Source organism: Pogoniulus pusillus, chromosome 34 (genome assembly GCF_015220805.1).
Source record: "Pogoniulus pusillus isolate bPogPus1 chromosome 34, bPogPus1.pri, whole genome shotgun sequence".
In the NCBI taxonomy this organism is placed as follows: domain Eukaryota; kingdom Metazoa; phylum Chordata; class Aves; order Piciformes; family Lybiidae; genus Pogoniulus; species Pogoniulus pusillus.
Window position 1 is genome coordinate 9,536,260 of NC_087297.1, and position 14,883 is coordinate 9,551,142.

The following is a 14,883-nucleotide window of genomic DNA, read 5'->3' on the forward strand; positions in this document are numbered from 1 at the left end:
CAACTTTCTAAGTGCAGAACCCACAGAGGGCTAATGGTGGGCTTTTGGCCAGCTACGTATTTACATGAGATGCTGAACCAATCACTACATCATCAGCTTCTTATTGCCAACTTTTGTCTGTCTGCATTGTTACAGCTTTCACCTGCCCTTTTACTTTCACCTTTCCATTAAAATAATAGCTGCACGCTGCAATCTTTGCAAGAACAACAGGCTGTAAACTTCAGCCCTGATATACATTCCACACAAATTGTGCATGTATGTATTTGCATTTGTATAAAAACACTTCAATCATCTTTTTTTTCCTTGAAATGAACCTGTGAAATAGACATACATCTGTGCAATGAGACAGCTAATAGGGAATACTCAATTTTACAAACAGAATTGGAAATGCTGCCACCCAAGAAGCTGGCAATGCACATATTTGCTTTCATTTGAACAAGCCTATTTTCCAGGCTAAATAAATATCTACTTTTCATTTTCAATTTTAAATAGGGTGTTCATATACACAAACACACAGATATCTACTGATATATCTGTGTGCATTCAAACACGTACAGAAATCACAGACAACCAGAACTGTCAGGGCTGCAAGCGCTCAAAGATCATCCAGTTCCAACTCCCCTGTCATGGGCAGGGACACCTCACACGAGATCAGGTTGCTCAGAGCCCCATCCAGCCTGGCCTTAAAAACTTTCAGAGATGGGCTTCTACCACCTCCCTGGGCAGCTTCTTCCAGTCTCTAACCACCCTCGTGGTGAAGAACTTCTTCCTGACATCAAATCTGAATCTACTCACTTGAGTTTTGCTCCATTCTCCCTAGTCCTATCACTACCCAACATCCTAAAAAGTCCCTCACCAGCTTTTTTGTAGTCCTCTTACATACAAATAAACAAATAAAAGATAATGTAGTACTAGAAGTCTGTGATATGATATTTTATCATCTATGTATATAGACAATTTTCTGCTTTTCTGTTCACCTCACTCTGAGTATTCTCCTTTGTTGGGATAACAAGTGGGATGCAATTCGTTTTCCTTTACTAAATTTTTTGTCATGAACAAAAGAAAATTCAACTAGAGAGTTTTTTTGCACATTGTTTTGAATCTGTTAATTTCTGAACCCAAATTAGGTGGAACAAAACTCTTTTATAGTTTTCATTTTCCTTCATTGCAACTGAGTTTTTTTTGTTTCTTTGAACTAAAAAGGATTTTATAACAGTCAATATGATGGCAAAATCTTGCTCAAGTTTCCCATGCAGATTGTAAGGAGCATCTACAATGACAGATCAATATCCACACCATGGTACCTCATTTATTCAGAGTAGTGGCCAAGCAAACCTCTAGGTGATGCAAGCAAAGGAATCTAGATAGCAATTTGATGCATTGGATATGTCTGCACTACAAATATGATGTAGTACAGAGATACATGACATCTAAATGAGTTCAAGTGAAGCCTAGCAGTCATGCAGCCAGGGCACATGATCATCTAAGAGGAATAATAGCTTTATAGATGCATCTAAAAGGTATTGAAATACCTTTAAAATCTAACTTGGATTTCTCAACTACAATTCGTTACATCTTGTGCAGACACATTCCATGAGACTTCTCATGGCAGTATCCCATCACATAAAGGTATCACAATTTAGTCAAGGAAAAAGTTAACAGAGAAGACATAAATCATGCATCTTTAATCCTCTTTTGCCCTGGTAACTGCTTTTAAAAGAAGCATCAAAAAAGTAAAACTTATAGTGATGATATTTAGCATTCTAGCACTAAATATTTATCAAACTAGTGATTAGCATTCCAGCCACAAGTGGCTGAAGATGCTTCCTACAGAGACTTGCTTTGAGTTCTAGAAAATTGACAGGAAGAAAGGAAGGAAGAGCAAAGCAACCAAAACCCCAACAAAAAGTAACTGACACTCTCCCCACATTCCAAGAGATAATGGAATTTCAAGCTTACATTCATTTCTTCCCTGTGCCGCAGGTGCTGTTGTGCGTTTGCCAAAGACTTGTGCATCAAAGCTGGCATAATCAAATGGGACTTTCCCAAACTTCTCCTGCTCTTTCACCAGGGTGGCCCTGGAGGAGGTGACTGGCTGAGAAGTTCTGTAAGTGTACTGAGATACCTCAGGTTGCTTCGCTAAGTTTGTCCTGCAGAGTGGAGGAAAACAGTGGTGAGAAGCACAAGATTATCTTTAAATCTATTTGGGAACAACAGCAGGCAGCTGCATCTCGTTACCAGAAAAAGTGATGTTCATATGAAAGACTGACTGGGAGCTGCATACAAGAAAAAAAATAGCATAAATACAGTGGCTCAGTTAGAAAAGAGAACTTGAATGTCATAAAAGTTTGATGCTGAGGACATAAAAATTCTAGTGTACTCTAGAAGCAGTGTGGACTGTGTGCAATAAAGATCCTGGCTTACCGTGGAGCTTCCTTCCTTTCTACTGATTGTCTGGATTTTTGCTAGTCAAAGGACTTGTAGCTTTATGGACCAATATTGTTCTCACTTTACTGTGAATTAGTATGGTGTAAATACACTCTAAGATGATCTAAAATAATTGGCTCTGTTATTTGGGAGGAAGAAATGCTTGAAAGTGTGTTATTCCATTCAGTTATGTTCAGTAACTCCTTGTCTTTAGTAATTTCCTAAGGACTTTTCATCTGTAGAGTTAAGGCACGTGCAGTTGGCAGGCACATGGACATAATATTCTGTAATGGCTCTGAAGGAACCATTAGAGCTGATCATGTCAATAATCCACAAATTAAAGTGTCCCCAAATAGACCTGAATATAATAGGTTGTAATGGTCATGGTGCCAATGATGTGCAAATTATGTGTGTCTGTAGGGTCCGTATAACTCTCGAACAAAACACTGCAGTAAAAAATGTTCCCCCTTTTTGGTGCCATTGCATATAAAAAAAAAATAAACTAATTAAACCAATGGACTTAAAATAAAGAACCTTAAAATATGAATTATTGAATGGTGGGGAAAGAAGATGAGCAGAGTTCTCAACTCTTTCAGCTAGCATGCTACTTACTGAATCACTGGAGGATTCCTCTGAAAAGAATCATGAAATAAATGAGAACTGACCTGCTCAAAGTGCAGTGAGGTCAAAGGGATCTTTAATCAAGTTTCAGTGGCCAAAATATTGTAACAAAGGAACCATCCTTGAAGATTGTTTAAAACAGTTCAGCAGACAGGAGATTTCATTCACAGGAGCAGGATATTGGAGGACCACTTATAAGGGTATTTGTGCTGAAGCAAGGTTCAGTAAAACATATTTGAGTGTTTTTCAAAAGATCTCTTTGTTCTCTTTCAGGTCAACCACTTGCACAAAGGCCAGCAGAAAGCTTCTTATTAATTTTGAGATGAAGTCAACTTAGAATCATAGAATCAGCCAGGTTGGAAGAGACCTCCAAGATCATCCAGTCCAACCTAGCACCCAGCCCTATCCAAATAACCAGACCATGGCACTAAGTGCCTCATCCAGGCTTGGCTTCAACACCTCCAGGGACAGTGACTCCACCACCTCCCTGGGCAGCCCATTCCAATACCAATCACTCTCTCTGTGAATAACTTCCTCCTAACATCCAGCCTATACTTCCCCTGGCACAACTTGAGACTGTGTCCCCTTGTTCTATTGCTGGTTGCCTGGAAGAAGAGGCTTATTTAGCTTTGCAGGGGTTCATCTTGAAAGAAACCAAGTTAGCCCTGTAGCATTTAAAATGTGAAATGGATGAAAGACCTGAGGACTGATCAGCAGAGTCTGTGCAGAAGCACTTTGGAGAGACGAACTTGCGAGGGCTCCTACCTGTGAGTCTGATCGTGGCACTGCCCAGCTTTTGGAGGCTCAAGCTGGTTCTTTTCCTGGGACATAGCCAACTTTTCAGCTGCAGCAATTGGACAACCAGAAAGGCTGTTTAAAGGCAAGGTGAAGAAAAGAAACAAAAAGAGAGAAAAAAATGGAAGACAAAAAAAAGCATCACATTAAAACAAAAACCTTAAGTAAAGGACATGTGTGCTGTGGAACCCAATGACTTCTAACTTCTCTGATGCCCTGTCAATCTAGGGGAGCTGCTCTTATTATAACCCAGATTGATCTGGTTTTCAATCCTTGATGCAAAACTGTGAAATCTGTATATTTGAGATGATCTATCTGGAACCTGTATCACGTAGGAGTTCTCCACAGTTCAGCTTTGATGTTTTTTGGCTGGCAAGTTGCTAGTAAATTTTTTGACAAATGACATTTAGTTTATCAGCTCAACCATGCGTGTAAGCCTCCTGCTGATTAAAAGGAAAAGTGAATTTGGGGGGGAAAAAAACAAGCAGGTGTATGTGAGTGACTGTTACCAAGGAATACATTTTGTCATTTCAAGTTGTGATTTCTCTTTTTTTATCTGTTTGCTTTATTAGATGAGAACATGTTTTCCCATCCTATTTATGGGTTGCCTACGAGGCAGCCGATGGGCTGTAAAGATGACTGAGGATTTAAAACAGGAAACAATGGGGAAAAAAGAAATATTTACTCTTTCCTTAGATATTCTTGTAGATGAAATTGTAATCCCTCTGGTAAAGATTAACTTTTTGTATTAAAGATAGTAGCATAGTATGATAACTCTGGATTTTGCTGTGCTCCTATGATATCCAATCAATCAATCAGCAGCAAAAATAAAAGAAAATCCCACCAAAAAAAAAATCAGATCAACAAAGAAATTTTTTGTTTCCTGAGGTTGATTAGAAGACTGACATCCTATTTTTCCAGAAGTGCTGTACTGGAATATTTTGGCTTGCTGGCTCACAAGTGCTGTGCTGACAGCAGTGGCTTGCTGCAGACAGCACGCATCGGCTCCCTGCCTCACCTGCAGCCCAGCTGTGATTCCCCAGCTGCCCGGCTGGAAGGCTTGTCCCTACAGGCAGCAAGTTAAACAGATAGGGCTGTTCCAAGCAGAAAGATTATGTTCCTCAGGGTAAAAAATGGAGTTCAATTTTTATATGGATTCAAAAATACTCCACTTGAAATGTTCGGGTTTGCTCAAAGGGAATGTGCCTTAATGGGAAGTTCCTGGCATATGCATGGTGCAAAATGAAGAAGTTTTGGCTTCTGCTGGATTTTCCAGTTGTAGGAATAATGATGTATTTGCTCATTCCTAATCCTTTCATGTGATGATGTTTCACTGTGAAGAATGTCATGAAATTGTAGTTTGAAATTTTGTCTGTGAAAAATACTAGTGGAATTTGCCATCCCCAGCACTGCAGCCATTCCTTAGTAGGCTGAAATTAACACAATGATTTGCTTATAAATAACACAGGCTACCCTTGCAGTCCATAGACACTCTGCAGCATAGTACATAATATCTAATTCCAAGAGGTACCCGTCCATTCATTCCTGAGTCCCTGTTAGGTTTAAATGGGCTGGAAGTTTTCTGCTCTACCTTCTGTGTGTGTTGCGATTGCTGTTGACATGTCCTCTTCCAGTGCATCCTGGGGTAGGGCACTTTAAAACATTCTCATGCATGGCAAGAACTAAACAGGAATAAGAAGAAAAAGCTGATAATAGCATGCATCAGTTAGAAATACACGCAGCAAGAACATCTGAACATTTCTCCTTTGGGCTCAGATTCTCAATTCTGTCTCATTTTGATGGCAAAAGAAAGGGAGACACAAAGGACTTACAACAGAGCAAGGCTGGAGCCTCCAGCATACACCAAGTTATCCCCATATTGTTGTGCTGTGGCTTCCCACATGCACATCATGTTTCTAGTGACTTTAAAAGAAGAAAGGGGGAAATTACCAAAGAACATGAAACCCTTTGTCCTCCAGTTCTAACACCACTAACCCTAGATACAAAATGGAAGGTGATAGAGGAGCCCCAGGCAGCACAGTCATGCTGTGTACAGCTGCAGTCCCTCTCTGGCTCAGGAAGGGCAGCTCTCAGGTGCAGGAAGGCTTTTTATGCCTTGCATCTTAGTAAAATAATGTGATCTGAGTACATCTCCTTTGAACCCTGACACCTTCTGGTCATCTGAGCTGTGTTAAAACTCCTGTAGACCAGTTGGTTGTGCTCCCAGGTGGCAGCTTGCACTTTCAGCAGTGGTTACAACCTCTTGCAAGTGCATTTCTTATGCCCTTTGATGTGGATCATCTTCACTCAGGCTGAGGTGTGTGTCTCCATTAAGCAGAACATTTCTTTACAGGTCTGACCTCATGACTTCAGCGTTAGCCCTTTGGGTGCACAGGGCTTCAAAGAAGCTGACTGTACTGTCAGCTGGTTTGTTCTGTCATGAATCAGGCTATCATTTATTTGTTCATTTATGTATGTATTTATTACCAGTAGGACAGAACACACCTGATTTGAAGCACAGTCATTAACAAGGGCTTGTCAGTTTGAACTTTTTAAGAAAGCTCATGTTGCTAAGACCTTCCAAATGGAGCACACTGCTTAACTCAGCAGATGTTTCCATGCATACAGTCGATTACAAGGTTTTATCAAAGGGAGAGCTACAGTTAGGGGCAGGATGTGGGTAAAGCGTAAGCATCCTCTAAAGGTGTTGCTATGCATGCCACCAGAAACCCCAATCTGACTAACTAGGTTATTCAAACAAGAAGTTACACACTAAGTTTTGACTGGTTATGCAGCATGTCATGGCATCACACTGCAGACACACACACATGAACCCGTGTCAACAGATCAGCACAGTTAGAAAGAAGTGGAGCATTTCAGCCTAGACGGGGCATAAACAGGTTGGCACAATACAGTCATATGAGAGGGATGTGCTGTGGAGCAGCACTGGTATAGATACTGGTGGAAGCAGTCTTTTTGAGCTAGATGGTAAGGTAGACACTGGAAACATCTGTGAATAGGCACATCCAGGCCTCTTGGTTATTGGCAATGAAAACCAGCAGCCTTGGTGTGTGGCTACAGCAAGTCACCTCGCAGCTCTGAAACAGGCAGGTGATTGGCATGCTGCATGCTTTTGTAAAGACATAGCCAAGCAAAGTCCTGAGGACTCAGGAGGTTACAGAGCTCAGGTCTGCTAGCAAAGTGGGGATAGTTTGCTTCTGATCTTATCCTTCCCAGGTGACCTAAGGAGCCTACTACTGTTTGTAATGTTGCTGCTCAGGAGTACTTGAGCTCTGCAAGCATGGAAGGCAAGTCTCAGAGCTGGAGGGCAAAGAAGGTGTGATGGGGCCTCTCTCAGCTTCATTCTGCAACCTCACCCAGATGAAGTGAGTTTCTTCTCCAGCATGAGCACACAGTACCCACAATACCAGGCCCAATCTAGTTGTTATTCTGGACTGTAGAGTGATGATACTCACTTTCTAGTGGCACTCTAACTTTATGTGGACAGCCTGACAGACTGCGGTGGTGAGGGTAGAGCCCAGTCACGTGCCCTGTGCCATCACATCCTGGGATGGGACATTTGGTTTCTCTCTTTTCAGGCCTGGGAGAATCTGCAGAGAAATCAAATAAGGATTTTGTTTGGTTTTAGCCCCCATCTGCACTCAGCTGAGTGATCCTAGCAGCGTGGTTCTATTTTGTACTTCAGATGTGATTCCTACACAAAGTTTTAACAGAGATGTACACAAGTGAAGCACCACTTTACTTTTCACACTAACTACGTCTGTAAGCAATGGCTTCCCTGTCCCAATATGCCATTTATGTGCTGAACTACATAGCTTTAGGGCTGCAGTGTCACTTTTTCCATTCAGAGCCTCAAACAGGACAGAAGCCACAATCCAGTAAGCCAGAAAACTGGCAGCCTCAGCCAACAGCAAGATCTACAAAGGAATAAACAAATGGAAGAGAAAAAAAAAAAAAGGCAGAAACAATCTTTTCCTCTGTTAATGTCAGACTCCAGGAAGCTGGGACAAGCAAATAAAAGCTGAGGTGTGAAACAAACAAACAAACAAACAAAAAGCATTTCAGGCAGAAGCCATTCCTTAAATATCGCAGATCTCTAGGCTGTAGGCTCTTTGTTAGGAAACTGAATACATGCCACTTTACATTTGAGAGGCAAGGCAAGCAGCTCCCTCTGGTACACATGGCAGTGCTGCTTTGTGGAGCAGCCCACAATGACAGAGAAAACATGGAGCAGCAGATACCCTTTCAAAGGCGAGGTCTCAGCCCAGCCCCACAGCTGCCACTCTGTAATGGCTGCACTGCTTTCCCAGGGTTTTTTTTTTTGTTTTGAGCACCTAGAATTGTGCGAGAAGCACTGGTCAGAAAGCCTTTATTTGTTTTCCAATGCAGGATCAAAAGTCTGGGCGAGAAGGGAATGAATTCTGGTCCAGAAATTCTCTTGTGAGAAATCTGGAGGAAGTGGCCGCATAAATTGCTGAGGATGGTTTTAGCTCCATCTGTGACCGGCTGCCAACAGCATTCAGTGCTGGGGGAGAAAACAGCTGCAGCCAGCACAAGGAGCAGCATCTTTCAAGCTCATTTTGTTGGACCATGAGGTGGGATGTGCTTAGGGAGAGGAGGATCGCCAGAGACAGATGAGGGTTAAACTTCCTGGCAAGACTTTAGGTTAAAAAAAAAAAAAAAAAAAAAAAAAAAAAAAAAAAAAAAAAAGGAAAAAAAAAAAAAAAAACCAAGGAAAAAAAAAAGAAAACAACCCAAAAAAACCCACCAAAAACCCAAACCAGCAGAAAACAAATGGAAACAGAGAGGAAAGAAAATAGGCTGAACATCAACAGGAGACCATGTGCTTTTGAGAATCACTGCAAATGCAAAGTGCTGCTATAGTGGACAGAAAATAAAGAGGCACCCTGACATATGACTTAATCCCCCCCACACACACACACATTGAAAAGATGTAAAAATATAAATTTAAGCCATGCTTTTCTGATGTGGTACCCAAGAAAGAAAATTGAGAGCTGATGGTGGACTTTTTAGAAATCAAACCCAGGTAATTGCATAAAGTGAAAATATAATGTGCCTGATACTACGCTGAATGAAACTGTATGGTGTTTATGCAACCTCAACAAAGCCTAGTTTGTTCCTCCTTGACTGTTACCCCTGAACTCACCTGCAAACTACAGCTAATAATGCTATGAAGCAAACCAGAAAGGGCCAGATTCTGCTGTGCTTACCACGTGTACTGTGAGAAAGTCATATTGACACCAGCGTGAACCCGATGAACGCAGCTGGGCTCAGGAGGAGAAAAGATAGCTGTAAAACCTTAGTCATCTGAGCAAATAAAGGCTCGTGTAGGTTAGCAGGGAGGTAAGCTGACACCGTACATGGCAAGCTCAAGACATGCTAATGAAAGGACTGCTTGAGAGAGCAAAATGCATGCAGCTCCTTCCTGAATACTAGAGGAAACATTTTATGGTTCTAACTCCTAGAAAAGCTTTTCAGTTACCCCATACATTAAATATGTTAGGTAACTGGACTACTGTAACATTTGCAGTGTCCACAGAGACTACACTAAAGCAGCACTAGAAATATCAAAATAAGTAGTTCATCCAAAGCAAGAATTGCAGCAGTGCTGGAGTGACCACAGTGTATTTGGAAGCCCCAAAGGAAAAGTTAAAGGACAGATGAATGTATAGTTACTTACTACAGCAGGGAGTGTGCTTATAAAATGACATCTCTTGATGTTCTGTAATTTGCTTTAATTCAGGAGTTTCATATGAGACAGCCTGGTTTTCAAATCAAACCCAACTCTTTTAAACCTCCACTTCTGGAAGCGTGATTAAGTACCGAAAATGGAGCAATGTTCCTACAGCTTTGTAGGATGCCACAAACCATCAGAAACAATAAAGATTTTGGAACTTACTGGCAATTCTGCTGATGGTGGATGAGGCAGAAGAGCACGGCTTGTGCTTTCCTGGCTCAGAAGCACTGGCTGTAGCACAATGCAATGTTGATAGTGAAGTAGACTGAGCTCAGAAAACACATGGCTTAGGAATTAGATGGCATGTTTGGGAGAGGCAAATTTTTCACCCTAACCTTTTCTTAAGCACCATTTTAATGCCTTCTCTTCTGGCTGCTGAAATTTAGGAGGTATGTATCGGTGCCCTATGAAGGAGGAGGCAGAGGAGGAGGAAAAGGAGGAGAAAGAGTGTCAGTGCCAGCTACACAGCCCTTTTAGTACCCATTACTGATCATTTCACATAGCGGTTTGGCAGGAAGCCAAGTACCTAGCATTTAACCTGGTTAGATGTAAGGCACTAGTGTGAAGGTACATAATTAACAAAATTACCAGCTAAATTCCAGATTCTTTACTGTTGCTATAAACCCCAGCTCAGAATCCTCTATCAGTCACAGGATAAATGCTTAAGCCAGTAAGAACAGCCAAAAATACTTCCTTACGTTTGTTGCTAAATATCTGTCTCCCACCAATGTCAATAACTTTGGTTTGTCTCCTTTCCCCTGCTAGGTGCTCCAGAAGAAACCTATCCAGTTCCTTGTAGGTGCTGTGAAACACATGCCCTTGCTCTGCCTGCAGAGCGATCGCTTGTTCTAGCAAACTCAAGTTCCCTTTTGTTTTGTCCAGCTCAACCAACACCTCTGTGGTTTCTGACAGGCACTCATTGTCATCTTCTTCACTTTCAGGGAAGGGATGCTGGATTCTCTTCTCAAAAGGGTCTGGGTGAGACTCCTGGGGTGCTCTTTGCTCTGTTTCTGAGTCACAAAGTGTTTCAGAAGGGCCAATTTCTACCTCTTCCTTCTTAATTTCTGGCACTTCCAGGACGCTAGGTTGATTACACTCTACAATGTACTTCTGAGTTACGTGGGGCTTTACGCCCGTTTCTTCTGAGAAATTTGAAGAGCTGTCCCACTCATTGTCCATCATTTCAGAGTTACTCTCATTTTCCTCAGATGAACAGTATTTAGGATCAGAAGTAACAGTCTTTTCCTTTCCTTCATCTGAGTTAATGACGTAACATTCATCCGCGTCATCGCTCTCTGTTTTTAAGGATTGAATGCCGCTATCGTTGAGATTTTCTGCCACTGTTTGGCTGGGTGCATCTTTTGCTAATTTCCCTGTGTTCAGCAAAGGTTTGGCCACAGCATCTTGATAACTGGAGTAGTTATCTTTTCTTTGACTGGAACTTTCTTCCCCACCTGAATGAGGAGTTTCCTCAGATGGTTTTGGTGCACCCTCCTCTGCGTGAGAAAAAAAGCAAGAGTCATTGGTAAGAGTAACTGCTTGTTTGAACCTTGAAAAAGTGAAAGGAAGAGAGTTACTTACCAGTCACCATTTCTTTGCTGGAAGGTACTTGGAATTGAGTGAATGCACAGAATCACAGAAACATTCAGGTTGCAAAAGACCCTCAGAATCACCATGTTCAACCAATAGAATCATAGAATCAGTCAGGGTTGGAAGGGACCACAAGGACCATCCTGGTCCAACACCCCCACCATGGGCAGGGACACCCTACCCCAGAGCAGGCTGCCCACAGCCTCATTCAGCCTGGCCTTAAACACCTCCAGCCATGGGGCCTCAACCACCTCCCTGGGCAACCCGTGCCAGCCTCTCACCACTCTCATGCTCAACAACTTCCTCCTCACATCCAGTCTGAGCCTAACCCTCTCCAGCTTTGCCAGATTCCCCCTAGTCCTGGCACTCCTTGATAGCCTAATAAGTCCCTCCTCAGCATTTTTGTAGGCCCCCTTCAGATACTGGAAGGCCACAGGAAGGTCACCTGGGAGCCTTCTCTTCTCCAGACTGCACAGCCCCAACTCTTTCAGTCTGTGCTCACAGCAGAGCTGCTGCAGCCCTCTGAGCATCCTGGTGGCCCTTCTCTGGACACACTCCAGCATCTCCACTTCCTTCTTGTAATAGGGGCTCCAGAACTGCATGCAGTACTCCAGGTGGGGTCTCACCAGAGCAGAGTAGAGGGAGAGAATCACCTCCCTTGACCTTCTGGCCACACTTCTCCTGATGCAGCCCAGGCTCTGGTTGGCCCTCCAGGCTGCAAGTGCACACTGCTGGCTCCTGTTGAGCTTCTCGTCCACCAGCACCCCCAAGTCCCTCTCCTCAGGGCTGCTCCCCAGCCACTCACTGCCCAGCCTGTGTTTGTTCTTGAGATTGCCTCGACCCAGATGCAGGACCTTGCACTTGGTCTTGCTGAATCTCCTTTATTTCACACCAAGTGTTTGAAATGACTACTTCTAGCATCCAGAAAAACCCTTCTAAGAGAATAACTGCTTTATGGTATAGCTCCAAAGCTATATGAGAACTAAATCTGTTGCCATTTCTCACTGATGGTGAAGACATTACTCTCTTAGAACACATGCACACACATATATATATTCATATAAATACAAAGTGGCATATTTAGATACTATATATACACACAATCTATATAGAATCATAGAATCAACCAGGTTGGAAGAGACCTCCAACATCATCCAGTCCAACCTAGCACCCAGCCCTAGCCAGTCAACTAGACCATGGCACCGAGTGCCTCATCCAGTCTATGATAGATGGATGCATTTTGTTATGTGTATATATCTTTATAAGCTCACAACATCTCAACATTCTTGTTTTCACTTTCCTTTCTTCTAAGATTCCCAAATATTTCCTCAAAATAGAGCCTAATTAGCTTCCCCCTCAGCCCAGATACCATGGAAGACCTTGGTGGAAAAGACCTCAGTACTTCACTAAGGGCAAGCTCCTGGTCACTATCACAATTGCCACATTAAGGCAGAGATCAGGTCATGCACAGACAAACAGAAATGGCTGTTGTGTACAGACTCATAAAGGACTTGTTAAAGACACCACTGAAGTGCATCCTGCCTTTCTAACCATCTTCCTTCAGAAGAAAAGCGGCAGCCTGCAGGTAATAGGGGCTGGATGTAGGAGAGGCTGTCGGTGTGGAAGACAATATGCCTTTTGTATCTCATTTAATTTTTTTATAAACATTTCCTCTGACAAGGACACTCAAAAATACATCTCCATCATCTTCCTTTCTGGTAATTATCTCTCTAAAATCAACACTGGTTTGCCAGGATCAAGTAAATATTGCCATAGTAACTAAAAGCATTTTTGGATGAAGGGAAGAATTTAGTCACAACACTAGCCCCTTCAATAATGCTGATTATAGGGTACATTCTTTTGTTGGGATCTATTCAACATAAACTGAAAAATTTAACATTTTACTTCCTAGGAAGGAGGATGAATAAACAAGCACAGAGTATTTCATAAGATGTGTCTGTCCCCTCCTGAATCAGAAGAACTCCAGGTTTAAATAATAAATTAAGCATAGTCTAAAATGCAAATGAAATTTCTCTCAATAACACAGCGAGCTATTAAGAGAAAGTGTAAAGGGTTATGATAATTTTAAAGTATTATGAACTACAGAAAACAAATAAAAAGCATTTTCACTGAATATGTCCAATTCATTGAACTATTCTCTCAATCCACTTAACTACCCACATGTGTACAATAATGATTTATAGACATTATACCTAATTATGCATATTTGGGCTGTGTTAGAGTGCCTAACAAAAGCTCTAGAAAGCAACAATTACCTCTGTTGCTTAGCTACATAGTTTAAAATATTCCTATTAAGTGCAGATTATTGTGGAGGGGAAAAGGGGGACAAAAATGCACATGTGCACCACAATGCATTTCACTTTACTGCTGCCAAACTGTTAGCATTTTGGGTCATTTCCAGTTTACATAATTGTTTGGTTCAACTGTTTGTTATATGTTAAAAGAAAATATTGATTAATTCTTATTCTTCTTCAGAAAATTGGACTCATGCAGGGAGAGGTGGCCTTGTGCACTGTGTGCATAAAGTTGTGTTTAAAATGATGTCTGTAAACCTTAGCGGAACTTTTTAGCAGCTGGTCCAGCACCACACACATTGCAGCACGGTGAATAAAGAAGTCTGCTGTCTTTTCACATCTCAGCAAGTAAGAATGAGCGATGATTTGGCTCTGTAATCAACTTTAGTCAAATGGGGGTTTATTAGTTGCTCTTCTGCCATTTGGAAATTAACAGAATCCCATCAATGGGTCATTTGGACTAGCATGAAGCCCTACTTTTAAAAAGAAATCTCCCACCCTTCAAAAGAAAAAGAACCAAACCAAATGTAGCAGGTCTTGGCAGTCATTTTTCTGAGTGAAAGATGAGAAATCACATAAGAAATGACCAGTAAGAAGTTTTGTTTCCTAAATAGTCAGCAATTTTAAAATGCAATGTTTAAAAATTTCTTGTTGAACCAAGCTTAATGGTTCAGCTGCCCCAGCTTTGCTTTTCGCTTCCACAGGCAGCAAGTTTACTTTTAAAATAATCAAAACTCAGCCTAGTTTACACTTGCATCACTCTGTGAATCAAAGCATTAACTGATCAGTGCACAAGAATTGTGATGAATGGTATTACACTAAGAAATTGCACACAGATCTGCAAACCTAGGGCAACTGGACATGCTTTAGCTGAAATTCGGGGTGTAGCTGGCAAAAATAATGCAAAAAGGATCAGATTGTGTTTAAGACCAGGCTGGATGAGGCTCTGGCTAGCCAGATCTAGTGTAGGGTGTCCCTGCCTGTGGCACCAAGTGCCTCATCCAGTCTTTTCTTGAAGAGCCCCAGGGACGGTGCCTCCACCACCTCCCTGGACAGCCCATTCCAATGGGAAATCACTCTCTCTGCGAAGAACTACTTCCTAATATCCAGCCTATACCTACCCTGGCATAACTTGAGACTGTGTCCCCTTATTCTATTGCTGGTTACTTAAAAACAAATGCAGAAGGTATTCCACTGACATCTCATTTGTCTGACTAACAATTTGTGCAGCACTTCTTCAACACATCCGTGACATCTAGCTTAGTTTGGTATTTTTTTTTGTTCATCTTGATTGCATATAAACATATATTTGAAAGAAAGATCAATGAAGACATACTGCAGCAAGATCTTTCTGTC

The 14,883-nt window shown here is 41.8% G+C and overlaps 1 protein-coding gene across 8 annotated transcripts in view; it reads right to left on the bottom strand.

Annotated features, from left to right (window-relative positions):
* The window catches only part of ST18 (ST18 C2H2C-type zinc finger transcription factor), a 215,821-nt gene that overhangs the window by 42,443 nt on the left and 158,495 nt on the right, over positions 1-14,883 (bottom strand). For all 8 annotated transcript variants that reach the window (XM_064170764.1, XM_064170759.1, XM_064170757.1 and 5 more), the window contains 5 exons: positions 10,321-11,118; positions 7,320-7,454; positions 5,435-5,525; positions 3,814-3,918; positions 1,960-2,150 (listed from right to left, as the gene is read on the bottom strand). In XM_064170764.1, coding sequence (XP_064026834.1) covers positions 1,960-2,150; positions 3,814-3,918; positions 5,435-5,525; positions 7,320-7,454; positions 10,321-11,118 — 1,320 coding nt within the window. The remainder of the gene's footprint in view (positions 1-1,959; positions 2,151-3,813; positions 3,919-5,434; positions 5,526-7,319; positions 7,455-10,320; positions 11,119-14,883) is intronic.